The sequence below is a fragment of the Eurytemora carolleeae genome, unplaced genomic scaffold (genome assembly GCF_000591075.1).
Source record: "Eurytemora carolleeae unplaced genomic scaffold, Eaff_2.0 scaffold1207, whole genome shotgun sequence".
Lineage (NCBI taxonomy): Eukaryota > Metazoa > Arthropoda > Copepoda > Calanoida > Temoridae > Eurytemora > Eurytemora carolleeae.
The window spans coordinates 41301-58715 of record NW_019397105.1 but is presented as its reverse complement, the minus strand read 5'-3'; the positions used below and the strand labels follow the sequence as shown (position 1 = coordinate 58715).

Below are 17415 nucleotides of genomic sequence, written 5' to 3'. Positions count from 1 at the left end.
TGGGTATAAACAGACAATTAGAGGTTTGCCTGATCCAGAGCAAAGAAAAAATCATTTTTGCTTTTGTTAGAAACCAATGCCAGAAAACCTTATCTTAGTTCTTAATATGACTAAAAACATAAATAATAGATCTCAAAACTTTAGAATGAGATATTCTTAATCACGGATACTTCATCTGCTCAGTATCAACTATACACACTGTTGATTTTACATGATTTTATATGTTATAGTCTTAATAACAATTAATCCAAATCTTATATTCATTCAATCGATGTTCAGTTCAACTGATATGACACCATCAACACCAGTAATGGTAAAAACCGGTTTTTCAAAAATTCAAGAGCACATCTTAACATGATTTGCTGATTGGTTGAATTTTAAAATTCTTTCTTGGAGATTCAGGAGATCAAGCATATTGATCTCAAAATCCACCATTCTAAAGTTCTTAGCTCTGAATGGATTTAATATATTTTTACGTTTTAATAAATATTTCATTGTTTACATTTCCTTTTTCGTCACATTTTTATAGGTAATATGTAATAGGTAATAATTCTACAATTTTGGTAAAAATATGTGAACAGTCCCTTTAATCTATAACCTAATAGACAAATTATATAATGTTTAATGGACCTAATATTGATCTACTGAGTTCATATTGACAACTTATTCAATAAAAACCTTTCACAAAATGTCACTCAATATTCTGTCCAGTATTAGAAAATTGAAAAAGAGCACATTTTAGATCTATCTTCACAACAAAAATTCATTATTTAGGGAAACATAAATATATCTTTTAATATCTTTAATTTTAGAAAGGTTCCATGGTGTTTCCAACATAGAAGCTGTGATTCATAGATTTTGTGTTTTAATAGTCAGCAAGGCTTAATTTTCAAACCTTTTTTGAATGAATCATACTCTTAATAAACCTTTCTTAATAAAACATTAAAGATATGCATGAAACCATCTATATATAAATTTGGCTTGTCTGTCTGGGTGTCTGTTTGTCTGTCTGTCTGTTTGTTTTTATCCAATAAACGTCAAAACGGCTGAACCGATCGGGCCCAAATTTTTTGTGGGACATCACGTGACCACAGGGAAGGTTTATGAATGATCAAAATTTCAAATATTTGTCTCCATCAAAATTGGATCTTCATTAAATTTTTGAAAATTTTGAAAATCCACGAAATTTTTTGTGAAAATCCGCTAATTATTTTTGTTTTGTTTTACAATGTACACAAAGAGAACATGTTCACAATCAATTTAGAAGATGGGCGCGAAGCACCCTATAAGGCTAGTAACTAAAATTTTTTCTTTAAATCAATTTATAAACAAATTTGTAAATGAATGCTATCTAATTTCATTGATGTATTTTTACATGTTCCATTTCAACACACCTTAAACTAAAGTAAATGAAATATAAGATTGAGATACTTTTATTGAAAAGCTATTGAGAGAAGGACAAACATCTTCTATATATTAATTTGGCTTGTCTGTCTGTTTGTTTGTATCCAATAAACGTCAAAACGGCTGAACCAATCGGGCCCAAATTTTTTGTGGGACATCATGTGACCACAGGGAAGGTTTCTGACTGATAAAAATTTTAAAAAATGTGTTTTAAAGGTTTTTAATTTTCTAAAAAAATTTAAATTCTTGAAAATCCGCGAATTTTTTTTTGCAGATTCTAAAAGTAGAGCACAAGAGCTTTCCAATGATCATTTGTCATATTTGGACATTAAACATGGGATTTAGAGGGGGGGGGGCCAAATTGCCCCCCCCCCAGCATATCCTGGTTTTCAAGTACTCCAGCAGGGATAGGGTTAATTTTCTAATCCATGGAACAACATCAAAACTTATTCAAAATAAATCCTGATATGTTATTTTTTGTTTTTAAGAGATTTGTTTATCCAAGTTTCTAAGATTGAAGTTACTTCAGCCACCAGACATCTTGGAGAGAAACTTTGGAATTTATCGTTACAAACTTTATATTGTAATGCAGATTGCTTTTCCACTTTTTTAGAAAATGGAAAATAGAATTGCAGAATTGAGGCCAGATTTTAAATGAAGATATTAAGATATTAAGATATTAAGATATTTATAATGATTTGTATCGATTGGACTACTCAAAAAGCTTACTATTAATTTACACTCCTACTCAACTGTATGCCCAACTCAGACATACCAATGTTTCCCTCCCTGTTTACTTTCAGTGTTCTTTCTCAAAACCGGTTTAAGTGTATACCTTATTATGTACTGAAACCTGGATTAGTATTAATCTTTCTTTAAAGGGCTTCAGACCTCTACTGCAGTTTACTTTATCTGATTATTCTTTCGAGGAGGAAATTGCTTACTTAGAGGTCTTATCATGTTTTGCCCTGTAGATTGGTTTTAGCTAATTCACTGCTTAAGTTCATTTAGAGGTTGCTGCAGAATTATAGGTAATGGCTTAGAATGATATACATTTTTGTATTTAGTCACATTCTATGTGTTATACCACTCGCAAATATTTATACATTGGTTGAGACATCTGCAATTTTGTAATGATAATAAACGTTTAATATGTGCAATGTAAAATTTTTTAATTGAGTGAGTATTATGAAATGCACTTTGAGTTTTAGTTAAAATATTTCACTGTATCAAGACCATTAGCAGATAAACTATATCTACTGATCATCATTCTGTCAGCATTTAGTTTTCTTTTCATACTACGGAAAGCTGTTAGGTTGTTCATTTAGTTACTTTATGTTTTCAAGATACTTATATGATGTTTTCTGATCAAATAAACCTGGAAATGTAGCTCATCATTAATTTCTTAATCAGTCCTTCAGATCCCATCAAGTGGAACAATCAGAATGTAATTCTTAAATATTCGATTTTATATTTTACATTATTTTTTTTTTAACACATTTTATTTAGATAAATTACGTAAATACATAAATAACAAATCCATGAATATGAATCAGGATTTGTCTAAGCAAGCAATTTTATTCTATAAAATGCAAAAATTCTTTTCTAGAAAAGTCAGTGAGAATCTTCAATATCTTGTTTCCTGAAATATAAGAAAACTTAATAATATGTTATTATAATATTACTTTGTAAAACTACTTTGTTGCTTTATATGTTTTATATGTTTGAACAAAATCAATTTTATTATACTTTAAAATATTTGATTTACTATAATAGGATTAAAAATCATTTACTTTTATTCTCTATCTTGATTTTTGTTTCAAACCACATAAACTTTTATTGTCTTTTTTATTATTGTTTTAAACCACTTCAACTTTTATTGTGTAACTTTATTATTGTTTAAACCACATACACTTTTCTTATCTAACTTTATTATTGTTTAAACCACATAAACTTTTATTCTCTATCCTTATTATTGTTTTAAACCACATAAACTTTTATTGTCTTTTTTTATTATTGTTTTAAACCACTTCAACTTTTATTGTCTAACTTTATTATTGTTTAAACCACATAAACTTTTATTGTCTATCTTTATTTTTGTTTAAACCACATAAACTTTTATTGTCTAACTTTATTATTGTTTAAACCACATACACTTTTATTCTCTATCCTTATTATTGTTTTAAACCACATAAACTTTTTTTGTCTAACTTTATTATTGTTTTAAACCACATAAACTTTTATTGTCTATCTTTATTATTGTTTTAAACCACATAAACTTTTATTGTCTATCTTTATTATTGTTTAAACCACATACACTTTTATTGTCTAACTTTATTATTGTTTAAACCACATACACTTTTATTGTCTAACTTTATTATTGTTTAAACCACATACACTTTTATTGTCTTCCTTTATTATTGTTTTAAACCACATAAACTTTTACTGTCTTTCTTTATTATTGTTTTAAACCACATAAACTTTTATTGTCTATCTTGATTTTTGTTTTAAACCACATAAACTTTAATTGCCTATCAATATCATTGATCTAAACCACATCAACTTTTATTTTAATCTATGATCCACTTAAAACAACCTTTATATGAGTTATAAGAATAGCTTGTGTTCAAAAATCCCCATCTGGAACAGCAACCACTCCTTGCCTGAAACCTGTCCAAATGTCTGAAACGACACTCCAGGTCAAAGTGTCTAAATCAAGCTGTTCTACCTAAAATATGTAACATTAAAAGTTGTTTAAAGATACTGTAAGTGTAATATTAAGTGACCCTCCATGCAATCAGGACAACCATAAAACCTTTAGCTAGTTAATAAAGTGAAATATATTGTCACTTTCTAGGTTTAAAAGTTTTTAATTCTGATAACTCTTATGTTTTCCTGAAGTAGAAATGCGCCAGTCACTATGTAAGACTCTACAATGGAAAATAATCTGTTTCTAAAATAGAAACTTTGCATAAAATAATGAAACCTAATTCTTAAATGATTAAGCAAAGCTTATATGGGTATAATGGTATTGTCATCTTTGAATGGAGGTCCACTTGAAATTTCGCTTGGAGCCCCTTTAAGAAATAAATACATAGTGAATTATAATCAAATTTGCTTTGACACTTTTTCCAATAAGGTTTCTTTTTTCTAATGTAAGGTGTAATGAAAGTTAAGGTAGTACTGGACATGTTCAGACTTTTTTAGAATTGGACCTGTTAGTCAACGATATAAATATTAACAGAAATTGGACCTGTTAGTTAACGATATAAATATTAACGAAAATTGGTCCTGCTAGTTAACGATATAAATATTAACGGAAATTGGACCTGTTAGTGAACGATATAAATATTAACGGAAATTGGACCTGTTAGTTAACGATATAAATATTAACGGAAATTGGACCTGTTAGTGAACGATATAAATATTAACGGAAATTGGACCTGTTAGTTAATGATATAAATATTAACGGAAATTGGTCCTATTAGTTAAAGATATAAATATTAACAGAAATTGGACCTGTTAGTGAACGATATAAATATTAACGGAAATTGGACCTGTTAGTTAACGATATAAATATTAACGGAAATTGGTCCTGTTAGTGAACGATATAAATATTAACAGAAATTGGACCTGTTAGTTAATGATATAAATATTAACGGAAAATACTCTGATTATATTTACCAACTTGCTGTTCTTTAAAGGGACAGACTGGCTATATAAGATTGTTAAACCGAGTATGCAGTATTGTGGACAATTCTTTAGGATTCATTTGAGACATATAAACAGAGTTTGCAGTATTGTGGACAATTCTTTAGGATTCATTTGAGACATATAAACAGAGTATGCAGTATTGTGGACAATTCTTTAGGATTCATTTTAGGCATATAAACAGAGTATGCAGTATTGTGGCCAATTCTTTAGGATTCATTTGAGACATATAAACAGAGTATGCAGTATTGTGGACAATTCTTTAGGATTCATTTGAGACATATAAACAGAGTATGCAGTATTGTGGACAATTCTTTAGGATTCATTTGAGACATATAAAACGTTTCCACTATGTATAATTAATGAATTTGAGTGCATAGTTGAGGTTCAAAATAAAGAATTTGGGTTTGTTTGTTTTCAGAATTGTTTTTTTTTTAATTATTAATTAAGGACGACGAAAAAATTATGAAAACATATACAGTAAACTAATTAAATGTTTAGGAACATATTTCTCAAAAGAATTTTTTCAAGAAATCAATGCTAGAATAAATTATTTTGTTTTCATCATTATATTGAATTTCTTATTTTCTATGAATTTATTATCAGATTTCTACAAATTCTTCAAATGTCATCTTTTCAATAAAAAATCCTGAAAATCGGGAAAAAATAATAATGAGAGATTATTAAAACAAATAATTGAATAATTGCTTACTTATTTTCGATGATAAGATAAATTTTTATTTTCTCAACCTGTTCCTATAAACTGAAAACAATTCTGAAAATGTTTTCACCCAAAAGTATGATTTTGAACGTCGACTTTGCGCTCAAACTCAGGATTTAAAGATATTTAAAAAGTTTTATATGTTTCAAATGAATCCTAAAGAATTTGACTGCAGCACTGCATACTCGGTTCAACTACCTTTTATAGCCGGTCTATCCCTTTAATGAAAGGTTGCCTAACTTTAACCCTAACCCTACAAACTTTTAAAATTTGTAATAGCTATAAAGATTCTTTGTTTTTAATATTGTATAATATCTTATATGCTTGAGTTGGATTGGGTACTTGGGATTTAATGTTTTTGATACCTTTGCTGTAACAATACTTCCTCCAATAGCAAACACTCCATTGGCTGTGGTAATAACTTTATGATCTCTTCTAAACATTAATGAAGTTAAATTGTATTTTCTCTTTATTACAGTAACCAAAACTCTATTGATATATAAGCTGACCACACTATATTCATGAATAATAAAATTGGAATCTTTTTCTTCATTTAAAAATCTACGGAAATTAATATCTAAAAAATATTTCCCTCAGACTTAGAGTGAACAAGTTACACAGAATCATATGGCAGCTCTTTTTATACCGTGATAACCAGAAAAGTCTGAAATAGGAAGGTGGCTTTTAGACTTAAAGGGAGTGTTTGTAAAAAATGAAAGGGGTATAGGCTTAATGCGATAAAAAAGCGCTTTTGATCACTACTAATCTTACATCTATCTGTTGTGTCTATAAGGAGAAAATTGTTAAAGACGTCTCATACCGAATAACAAGCGGCCATACAAGTTGAGAAAATTGCAACATACTACTTAGACTGTAAAAATCAATTTAATTTCAAATAAATCATTTAGATATTACAACCTATAGTCATCGATTATCTTTCGCCACATTTATATATAGTTTATATTTTATAATATTTTATTTTTTAGAAAACGTTTTCAACGGATTTCGAAAATTGTGAGTATTGTGNAAAAATGGGACTAAATAAATCATTTAGTTTAAACGTAATATATGCGTAATTACGCGTAATGCTCCTGCGTAAGTGAAAGAAAGTGTTACGTTTCGTTACGCGTAATTACGCGTAACGAAATTACGACTGGAAACCCTAATCACATTTATGTTTTGTACTTATCAGTTGTCACATGGCTATGTTGTATAATAAACAATTTACTTTTTCTTTCTGTCTTACTAAAATAAATCTCCCTTCCACACAGATATGCAAACTTCCAAGGAAACATTTATGATTTTTCCATATTTTTAAAAAAAATAGAGTTTTCTGTCAAATTTTCATATAAAAACCTCTATATATTCTTGTTTGAGTAGCTTCATCATAAGAGTAACCTCCTGTAACAAGTACTTGCTCCTCTCCTGAGGTCGTATTCTGAAAATATAAATTCACGTTTAATCAATGTAAATTTAACATTAGATTAAATCTTACATTCTTTTAATCATAAATTCTCATATTGAACATATAATGAGAAGAACAAAAAAGTTTTGATTTTTTAGGATGTAACCAAATAAGTTTGTTCTTTTCAAACTTTTGCAAAAAATCAAATCTAGTTTTGAGGTCACAAAGTGATACCAATAATCTCAAAAAAATTTGACCTTCTCGTTATGTCTAGTGATATTTCTAGTACATTAGTAAAAAGAATTCTAATATTTTATCCATTATTATGAAACTTTCAAGCATTCAAGCATTTTGTTCAAAATTATTAACAGACCGTTAAATTTGAGAAAATTTGTATACATATCCCAATTATATGCAACTATTTTTATATATATTATATTATTATTATATTTTATATATATTATAACATATTATGCAAATGTAATATTTGTCTACCACCATGCATTGGATTTTTGGAGATTCAAAATGATATACATTATGTTATAGCCCATAGGTTTTTTTTTACATTTGAAATGCATAAATAGAAGAAATGTTACCATAAAGGTGGTGCAAGAAAATAGAAGAATTGTTACCATAAAGGAGGTGCGAGAAATTAGATGAAGTGTTACCATAAAGGAGGTGCAAGAAAACAGAAGTAATGTTACCATAAAAGGGATGCAAGAAAATAGAAGAATTGTTACCATAAAGGAGTTGCAAGAAAATAGAAGAATTGTTACTTTAAGGTGGTGCAAGATAATAGAAGAATTGTTACTTTAAGTTGGTGCAAAAGAAAATAGAAGTAATGTTACCTTAAAGTTGGTGCAAAAAAATAGAAGTAATGTTACCAAAAAGTTGGTGCAAGAAAATAGAAGAAGTATTACCCTAAAGTTGGTGCAAGAAAATAGAAGTAATGTTACCACAAAGTTGGTGCAAGAAAAAAGAAGTTATGTTACCATAAAGGAGCTGCAAGAAAATAGAAGAAATGTTACTATAAAGGTAATGCAAGAAAATAGAAGAAGTGTTACTTTAAACATGGTGCAAGAAAATAGAAGAAGTGTTACCATAAAGGTAGTGCAATAAAGTAGAAGTAATGCTACCGTAAAGGTGGTGCAAAAAATAGAAGTAATGTTACCATGTTGAATATGTGGACTTGAAAACTTCTATGCGTTTTCAAGTGCAAGGATTCAATCAACTCTGTCAACTTTTATTTGTCAAAATCGTGTTTCTGTGTTCCGCGCTAATTACATTAAAATAACACTTGAAAAAAATCCGGACCACATTTTTCTTCTGTGCGTCTATGCGTTTCAAGTGCAAAGATTCAACTCTCTTAACAAGTTTGATTTTATTTGTTAAAAGCGTAGTTGTAATTGCACCTCGCGAACGGCGTGTTACCCGACGCTCTAGCATCCTTGTTTGTGAAATGAAATGAAAGGTCAAGATCAGAGAACCTTCAAAATTTGCAACACACTGGCATACATGAACAAGACTGGAAGGCCAGAATTTTGCACTTCATATTGTATGTATTGCCCGCCTTGAGTTTTCAAGAGATTAGGCTAAAAAATTCAGGGTAACCTTTCCATTGCAGGGGAAAGGTAGAAATCTGACAAGTGTTGGATTTATGCACCCTGCGACAGCCAGTTGTCCCATGAAATTGAATCTGTGTGTCTGCCTCGAGTTTAAAAGCAATCAGAATACCCTCTCCTTTCCTATGGCTAGCTTGTATTAATTTTTGACCGTGGTGACTACCTTTGTTAGTAAGTCGCCCGAGCCTCCGAAATTGAACCTTTCTGGGTACCCCTTGTTAAGCGGTTGAGCATTATGGATTTTATTGCTGCCTCCTTCATTGCTCAATTGATCTGGCTGAATATTTCAGGGTACCCTCTACAGTGTCTGGCCTGGTCAGGCCCCAAGTTAGCCAGTGATGTTTTTTAGTGCGTCTCTGCATTTTCAAGTGCAAAGATGCAAGTCTCTTAAAAAGTTACAAACATTGATATTTATTTTATACTTAATAAATACAAAGCTTAAAGGGGCTCTGTTGTGAATCGGCCATTGCCTTTTTTCAAGTGGACGGTCACTAGAAATTACAAAGTACAGTCCCTTTTAGAAAATTGTTTGAAAACTGCATTAAAATTTAAAATTGAAGTTAAATGTTTTCAAAGCGTTAAAACAATTATTAACCAATAAAACCAGCTAATTTCTATGCGAGGTTGGAAATCTTAGAAAGAGATGGCGCTAATTTCAGGGAAAACATAAGACTCTATTTCTGTAATCTATTTGCTTTATCTGTTGAATATAAAAAAATGGATTAGTACAATTGTATAATCACCACAAACTTGTGTTTAGATTTGTTAAGCTTAGATTAAGTTCAAATCATATGGATTTGGGCTTTTATATGTACTTCTGATATCATAATATTATAATCTACATAATAAAGCTTTTTACTCATACATAATATGTTAGCTCAGTTAGCTATAGATGTTGAAATTGCAGTACTAAATTGGCTGAATTTTTTTTAAAGAAACTCATTTTTTGTTCAATAGAAGGTGTTTTCAGGTTTTACGGGTAACACTGGGTACTAATGCTATTAACTTTTAAAATTGAATATTTTCAGCAAAAACACCGACTGGTTTTTAAATCTAATTAAGTAAATTTTACTTTAAGATTTTCATTTGAATTTGATTGCACAAATATGATTAAAGATGTTAGTGTTTAGTGTTAAGTGTTTAGTGTTTAGTGTTTAATGTTAAATGTTTAGTTTTTAGTGTTTAGTTTAGTGTTAAGTGTTGTTTACAATTTATTCTTAACATTGTAAAATTTGAACTGTCAAGTTCCTGTTAAAAGAAATATATTTTGTTAAGTTTAAACAATCTTCTGTAGATCTTGAACACAAGCACAACCTTTTGAGTGTTCACTGGCATGAACCAAAACTTCTGAAACTGACTAAAATATCTCTTTTGCAGGTGAAACAGGGAACCAAACTTAATGAGTGTTTGATGTGTGGTTGCCAAGGTCTAATGCCGGTTCAAATTAGAATTATTAATTCAAATCCTTCCTGTCCTTGAATTGGTGGTTTAAAGTGAAACTGGTAGTTGGTATTGTTATGCAACATACCACAAACTAAATGTTAAATTTGACCATAGGATATAGAAACTCATGGGGAAATTGTTCTTAAAGGAAAATAAGTGATATGTAAAAATTTAAAATGTCAATAATTCAGATATCTTATGTTTTTAAAGCACTTCAGTGCCAAAGTTTGAATTAATTTTTGTTGAAAATTTTAACACAAACTTAAGGAAGTTGAACGAAATGCGCAAGAATTTATTGCATTTATTGCAAGCCTAGATAAATTAGAATAGATTGCTCATGCAGACTTTAAAGCTTAAAATTGTACAACCCCTTGTACATCATGAACTCGTCATTTGAAGAGGTCAGTGAATATGTTTTACTTCTCGGGGTCAATCTAGTTGTAGAGTATTTTTTTACTAATTTATTTAAAGAAGTATGGCTTCTTCCATTAACTATTTTAGCTTTAAACCGTAAACAGGCTTGGCCGGCCCTATAGTTATATTTGTCCTAGCACTCATTTTTGTCACTATTACCGTGAAATTTTGTGACTTTTAATGAATAGTTAATAAGGATTTTTCTATCAATTTTTTTTAATGCATAGGGTAGGGTACAGGGCGGTAAAAAGTCCAGTCTGTGTAAAAAAATCTAAAATGGCCATTAACTTTTTTGTGACTAAAGCTACAGATCTAAAAATTATATTTTAAAAAATTCCTAAAATCCACAACTGGATATCTGTTAAAAGAAAAAACAATTTTACTTTTTTTTGGCTTTTTTTTCAACCTACCCTAGAGCCCAAACTATTAGAATATCTGTCTAATTTTTTTTCAATGAGCTGGCATTGAAAAATTGGTCTATGAATATGCATTTTAATTCTATACCTATTCTCTAAGGCCTTTTTTAATGGGAGGGGCATGGAACGCTCCCCCCCCCCCCTGGCTATTCATAGATTCAGACCCCCAGCCTTTATATGGTTGACTGTTGCCCTGAAAGTCACCATTAAAAATCGTTTAAAATTTGTGTTTCTTTTTTGTTTAAATTGGTACATTTTCAAAAGTAATAAATGTGGACTTTTTTTTCATGACCCTTTTAAAATTAAAATATCCAAAACAGATTCTAAAAGTGAAAATTTCTCAAGTCCAAACACACAAACACAAAACTATACAAGACAAATGTGTAAATGAAAGTAAAGTTTAAAAAATCTTTTTATTGATGAGCCAACAAAATTGAAAGAATTAGAAATTCATAATTATCAAAAAGTATATCTTATATTCATAGGTTGGGAACTTCGTCTCAGTTGTAAAAAGATAAAGTAACAATTTGCAGTAGCCAATCGATTTCTCTATTGCACTCAAGACAAGTTGTAGAGACATCCTGAAATAAAACAAAATTAGGTTGAAAAAATAAACAAAAATAGTTGTAAACAGATTGAAAATGGGTAATTTCCTAAAGAACAATTTTTGGACCCCTCCCCCTCCCTGGCCCCCTCCCCCCTCCTATCAATTTTGTACATAGGATCTCTTATGTAACACATGCATGGATATAAAATTGATCATGTGGCCGCAGCGCCGGTCCCCTAGGCTGTACTAGCCATGGCGCTCAGCTCCCTAGCCTGTCCTAGCCGCAAGGGGTGGCCCTCTAGCCTGTCCTAACTGGAGCATTCGGCCCAGAAATCGTTTTCACATAACCTTACCGTAAAATAATAAAAAAGTAATAATAATTTTGCTCAATAATAAGTGGTCATGGACAAAATTTACAGGAGGAGAGGGGGGGAGGGGGAGAGGGAGAGGGGGGTCCAAAAATTGTATACTAGGACAGAATAAACTTAGTTGATTTAACAAAATAAAATAAAATGGTAATCATACCGAGATTTTCACTGTCCACATTTGTGTGTAAGGGGTGTCTGTTTGTCTTCATTATCACTCACATATCGGCAGCAAGCAGTAACTAATCTTCGTTCTAATCCTTTTATATTCCACTTTCAACTAGTATGTCTGCAATACTTGTAAACAAACCCCCATAAATTTGTACAGAGTACAAATACACTTGCCGTAAACCTTTATATCCAATGTACTGCATGTTAGTAGCTAGTACCATAGCTAACTGGCAATTTTCAATTTCAACTGTAACCCTCCGGTATGTTGAAGACGACATGAGCAATCTATTCTAATTTATCTAGGATTGCAAGCTATAAAATAAATTAACTTTTGCACATGGCACAAATATGACTTACTTGCATTGAAAACCCTACAAATAAGGATCAAAGTTTAAAGCAGACTTTTTTCTGTTCAAATTCTCACCAATTATCATTTCTCATTGCTGAGAATTTAAGTAATAGAAGTAATGTTACCATAAAGGTGGTGCAAGAGAAGCCCCATCTTGGACTAGCAACAGGGACTGGTGGCAGTTCTGTTACAGTATCTAAACATTGTACTTATTTAATAAAAGACACGGTTTTGGTTTTTTTTTGTTTCGTATTTTTCATTTCTTCCACCTTATTATCGAAACAATCACTTTGTTTTTAAGAAAATCGAAAACGATCAAAGTGAAGAGTTAATTAGCATGCATTACAAGTTTGGGATACCCTTGAACTTTTATTTAAGCAATTGAATTTTATATCAATTTCCAAAAATATTACTTCTATCTGTTGCGTCTATAAGGAGAAAATGGTTAAAACAACTCATACTGAAGAACGCAGGATCGTTAAATAAGTTTACCAGGATCATAGATAGTTCAATTCATTTCAAAACTAATCATCAAGATATCAGTATTACAAGTTCATATGTGGTTTATATATCATATAATTTTTATTTTTATATGCAATGTACTTTTGAGAACAATTTTTTTACCGTTAGGTGTCTCTCCCAAATAAAATCTCTGAAATAACGTGAGGAGAAACACCACAACACACCGCGAAACAGCCAATTCTCTTGGGTAACAGTTGCATGGATTTGCAGTAAATGACATTTTTGGCACAAAATTCTGCATTATTTTGTATCAATACAAAACCAGTTTTGCACAAAATTGTGCATTCATTCGAAATAGATTAATTTGTTTGCACAAAATTTAGCATGATTACGAAATTTAAATCAGAAATTTTAAATAATATTTGCATGAATACAGGTCATTTTTGCATGTAATTTTGCAATGCCCATGAATACGATAAATTGAAATTTTTCTACAGCAGTGTGCATGAAAACGAAATTAAGTAATATTTGTTTGTCATGCCTGGAGAGAAATCGTACTTGCAGCGAAGTCTGGTTTTGCTATGCAGCAAAGTGGAAGATTCTTTAAACATAAACAAACTCTTGGAAGGAACAGATTTGTGTCAGTTCTAATATCAGGGGTATGATCCCTCCCCCTGCCCTATTATGCTTGCACATACAATTTCGACTTTTCAACAGAAATAAATTAATATTTATTTTTTATTATTTCAGGGTTAAGACTTCAAGGTTTCTCCAAATAAAGTGTGTTTAGGCTTATTAGCCTATACTAAAATTCATTGTTTTGTAGTAAAAAGTACTTCTACCCACCAAACCATATTACGTTTCTTACAAAATTTCATTTTCTGTTTCGTTTCTGTATCGTTTCTGTAACGTTACATGAAACGTAACGTTACATAACATTTTAGAACCGTATTTGAAACGTTTCTGAATACCAATCCAAATTGTATGTTAATGAGCAATTGTATTTGTCAATTATAATGTTAATTAATTCATGCGTCAAAATGTGTAAATTCTAATCTTTTTAAAAAGTTTTCAAACTTCGTTTTTGAATCGTAAAGTTACGTAACGGATTTTAAAAAAAGAAATTTGAATAATACAGCTGATTTTATATCTTTATGGATAGATAGATAGATAGATCGTTAACAAAATTTTTGCAAATTTTGCATGAACATCTTGAATATCTTTTATACATCATTAAAAAATAGGACTTTATTTGGTTCCAATGATATAGTGATTAGAAAATTAGAGTTTGTGGCAAAGACTCAATTCCTTTAATATAAAATGCTAATTATCCATGATACTGGATGTTATTTAATAGTGGAGTATTTTCAATGATTTTTTATTTACTGTATATTTTTAATCTTTTTCTTTTCTACAGTACATAACATTACACTGTATGTGTTCTCTTAAATATGAAAAACAAAGACATGATAAGTATATACTGTTCTCTACAGATTTAGGATAAGGATTTAGTGTTCTCTATATTAGTAAGATATATTTAGTGTTCTATGTAGAATATTAAGGGAAGTACTAAGTATATATACGTATATAAGATTTTTTTCTTCAGATATTTTTTTGCATTTGAACATTTTAAAACAAAATTTGAAAGGTTTTTTATTAATGTTTTACGTAACTAAAATGTTAATAGTTGATATTTTTTACGATCTTAAAACGTTTCCGGGAAACGATACTGGAAAACGTTTCAGTAACGTAAAAAGTGGTTCATTTTACGTAGCATTCACGTATCAGGAAAACGAAGCCATAATGTAACGCTACCTTACATAACGTTTCTGTAACGTTCTAGAAACGAAATTTGGTTTGTCGGGTAGAGGTTCAAAACCCATAGACGTAAATGAAACATTTCTCTCTAAAATGCCATGTTAAACTTCAAAATTAAGCATAATATTCTAAAATGTGCTCCTCCCATTTCCAAAGATATTAATTGCTTGTTAACCAACTAAACGTCGTTTTATTCTACTGCAATGAGTGCCTAGTAGATATATAATGAGGGGGAAGCCATAAAAAGATTGTAATTTAAATTGCCCTTCTAGCCTTCGAAATGTACATGGTCCTTTTTCTAAAGATTTTCAAACAAAAATTGAAAATGTGCAATTTTTTTACTCTGACGCATAAAATGTAAAGTAAAATTATGATTTAAATATATTCAAAATTATCATTGAAAAGGAGACTGAGCACATTTTAGCATATTAGGTCCATGGCATTTCAGAGAAAAATGTTTAATTGACAACCCCTCCCCCCCATTTTTCCAATGCATTTTAGAAAAAAATGTTCAATTGACAACCCCCCCCCCCATTTGTGGACAATGTACCTCAAGAAGCACTTGTCTTGCGACCAGTCCCATATTACGACGAGATAGGTCGGGTTTTGTCAGATTACCAAACTGGTCACAATACGACCAGTCCCCTTAGGTTGTGTTAGGTCAGGTTAGAATTTTCAAATATTAAGATATAATACCCAAATATTTGAAAAAATAATATTTTTGAAAACTTGGATTTTTATGGAATTAATTGATGTTTTCGGAAAAATCAATGTCAGTAAATTGTGAATTTTGTGACAAATAGAAGTTCTTTTCTACAACATTTGTAGCAGGTATACATTAGTGTGTAAGTATGAAAATTAATGAATGAATCGTATGATATATTGAATGTATGAACCTCAGGAGGGTGGTCATGGTGTGATATGAAAGGGGTGGGTGTGGGACAACAGTAGGACAGTTATGGTGAAAATGTAATACCAGGGGGGGGAGGGTTAAAGGGTAGTAGTACAAATAGAATAAATTAGGCTCTGTTCAGTGTATAATAAATAGGATAACAAAATAACTAGTGTGGTCGTGGACGTCAAAACTTTGGTTATTTGGACATCAAAAGTTTGGTCATTTGGAAGTCAAAAGTTTGGTCATTTGGACGTCCAAAGTGACATTATTTTGACTTCGAAAATTAGGTTGTGCAGACGTAAGAATCCTTGCGTTGAACGTCCTCAACACCTAAAATTTGACGTCGCCGGATGTCCCACTGGTAATTATTGATGTCCTCATGACATCCTTAGGACAACCTCTGGCTTCTAGGGACAGACCCAAGTGATGTTATGCGTCAAAAGGATGGATTGAAATTACGGAAAATTGGTCATTAACTCACATAAATTAAATTATTATTGTTAGTTTATATTTCCAGAAACTTGCGCTTTGCCGTGTAACATAACCAGAGTTTGCTGCAGGTACGAGTTCTCTCTATTACACCCGTAAATGGTGTAATAATCCTTAAACCTGAAAATATGGGCTCATTCAGCCAGCATGTGTGAGCCCCAAGCAGGCTGGATTATAGTTGAGTCTGATTGGTTTAATCGTGAATTGTTCATCATATCCTGGAATTGTTCCTCGAAATTTAATGAAATAACGAAATAGCTCGAAATAACTAAATAGCTCAAAATAAAAAAAGAAATAGCTTAAAATAAAAAAAATATAAAATTTCCTGCAAAAAATGTTAACTGAAAACCCTACAAGCAGCCTTCCAATTATCCTGTACCATGACAAGCAATGTATGCATTGACAAAAATGTGTCTTCTTTTTCCTTGAGGTAAAAAAGTCAATTAATTAAAGCAATCTAAAAAAAAAATTTTACTGGTTAAATCATACACAATGGTTTTAACACTCAAACAAAAAAAAATTCTACAACAATACTTTTGCAAAATTATAATCAATTACTTCTCAATTATAAGTTTTACAAAACAAATTAAACTTTTCTGGTTCCAGATCAATACTAAAGTCGCCAAAATGTCCAGGTTTTTATTTTCACACTTTTATTTATTATTATTATTTCTTTCTGCACAGTAAATTTTGCTTTTATCATTTTAGTTAGTTTATACTTCCAGCAGAAGCAAACTTTTGCTCAAAAATTCGCAAACTTGCTTGCGTATTTCACAAACTACATGGCAAACACGAAAAATTAAACAAATGTTTTCAAAATAAAATCAAGAATGAAACAAAATAGATCATTATTTCTATCCTTTTCAAATACGATTAACAACCCTAACAGACTGTAAATATAAAACTTTAAAATCTTGAATTAGATAAGAGTATCAGCAATATTTATCAATTTGAAATTATATGCATTAGTTTTACCAGTATATTTGTAATCAAAACCATTCTTAACACTAAGTTGAAATAGATAATCTAAATAGTCCTTTGATTAATTAATACTAATTAATTAAATGCAAAGGGAGCTATCAATTAATAAAGATAAATAACATTGAGAAAAAGGTGAATAACTGTTGGATTGTCTATGTATACTATTGTATCCTATGATCATGTTATCAAAATTAAGTATCTA

At 30.3% G+C, this 17415-nt stretch overlaps 1 protein-coding gene and 1 long non-coding RNA gene across 2 annotated transcripts in view; both read right to left on the bottom strand.

The window, feature by feature from the left end:
- Positions 1–2898: 2898 nt before the first annotated feature.
- Positions 2899–6273, bottom strand: LOC111711887 (uncharacterized). The gene is made up of 3 exons (XR_002767338.1): positions 6202–6273; positions 4001–4132; positions 2899–3046 (listed from the first exon to the last, which is right to left on the bottom strand). It is a non-coding gene; the product is annotated as an uncharacterized LOC111711887 (long non-coding RNA).
- Positions 6274–7172: 899 nt separating this feature from the next.
- The window catches only part of LOC111711889 (uncharacterized), a 38345-nt gene continuing 28102 nt past the window's right edge, over positions 7173–17415 (bottom strand). Inside the window, exons 15-16 of the mRNA XM_023486346.1 lie at positions 12694–12764; positions 7173–7274 (exon numbers count right to left, since the gene is read on the bottom strand). Of these exons, the coding sequence (XP_023342114.1) occupies positions 7173–7274; positions 12694–12764 (173 nt within the window). The remainder of the gene's footprint in view (positions 7275–12693; positions 12765–17415) is intronic.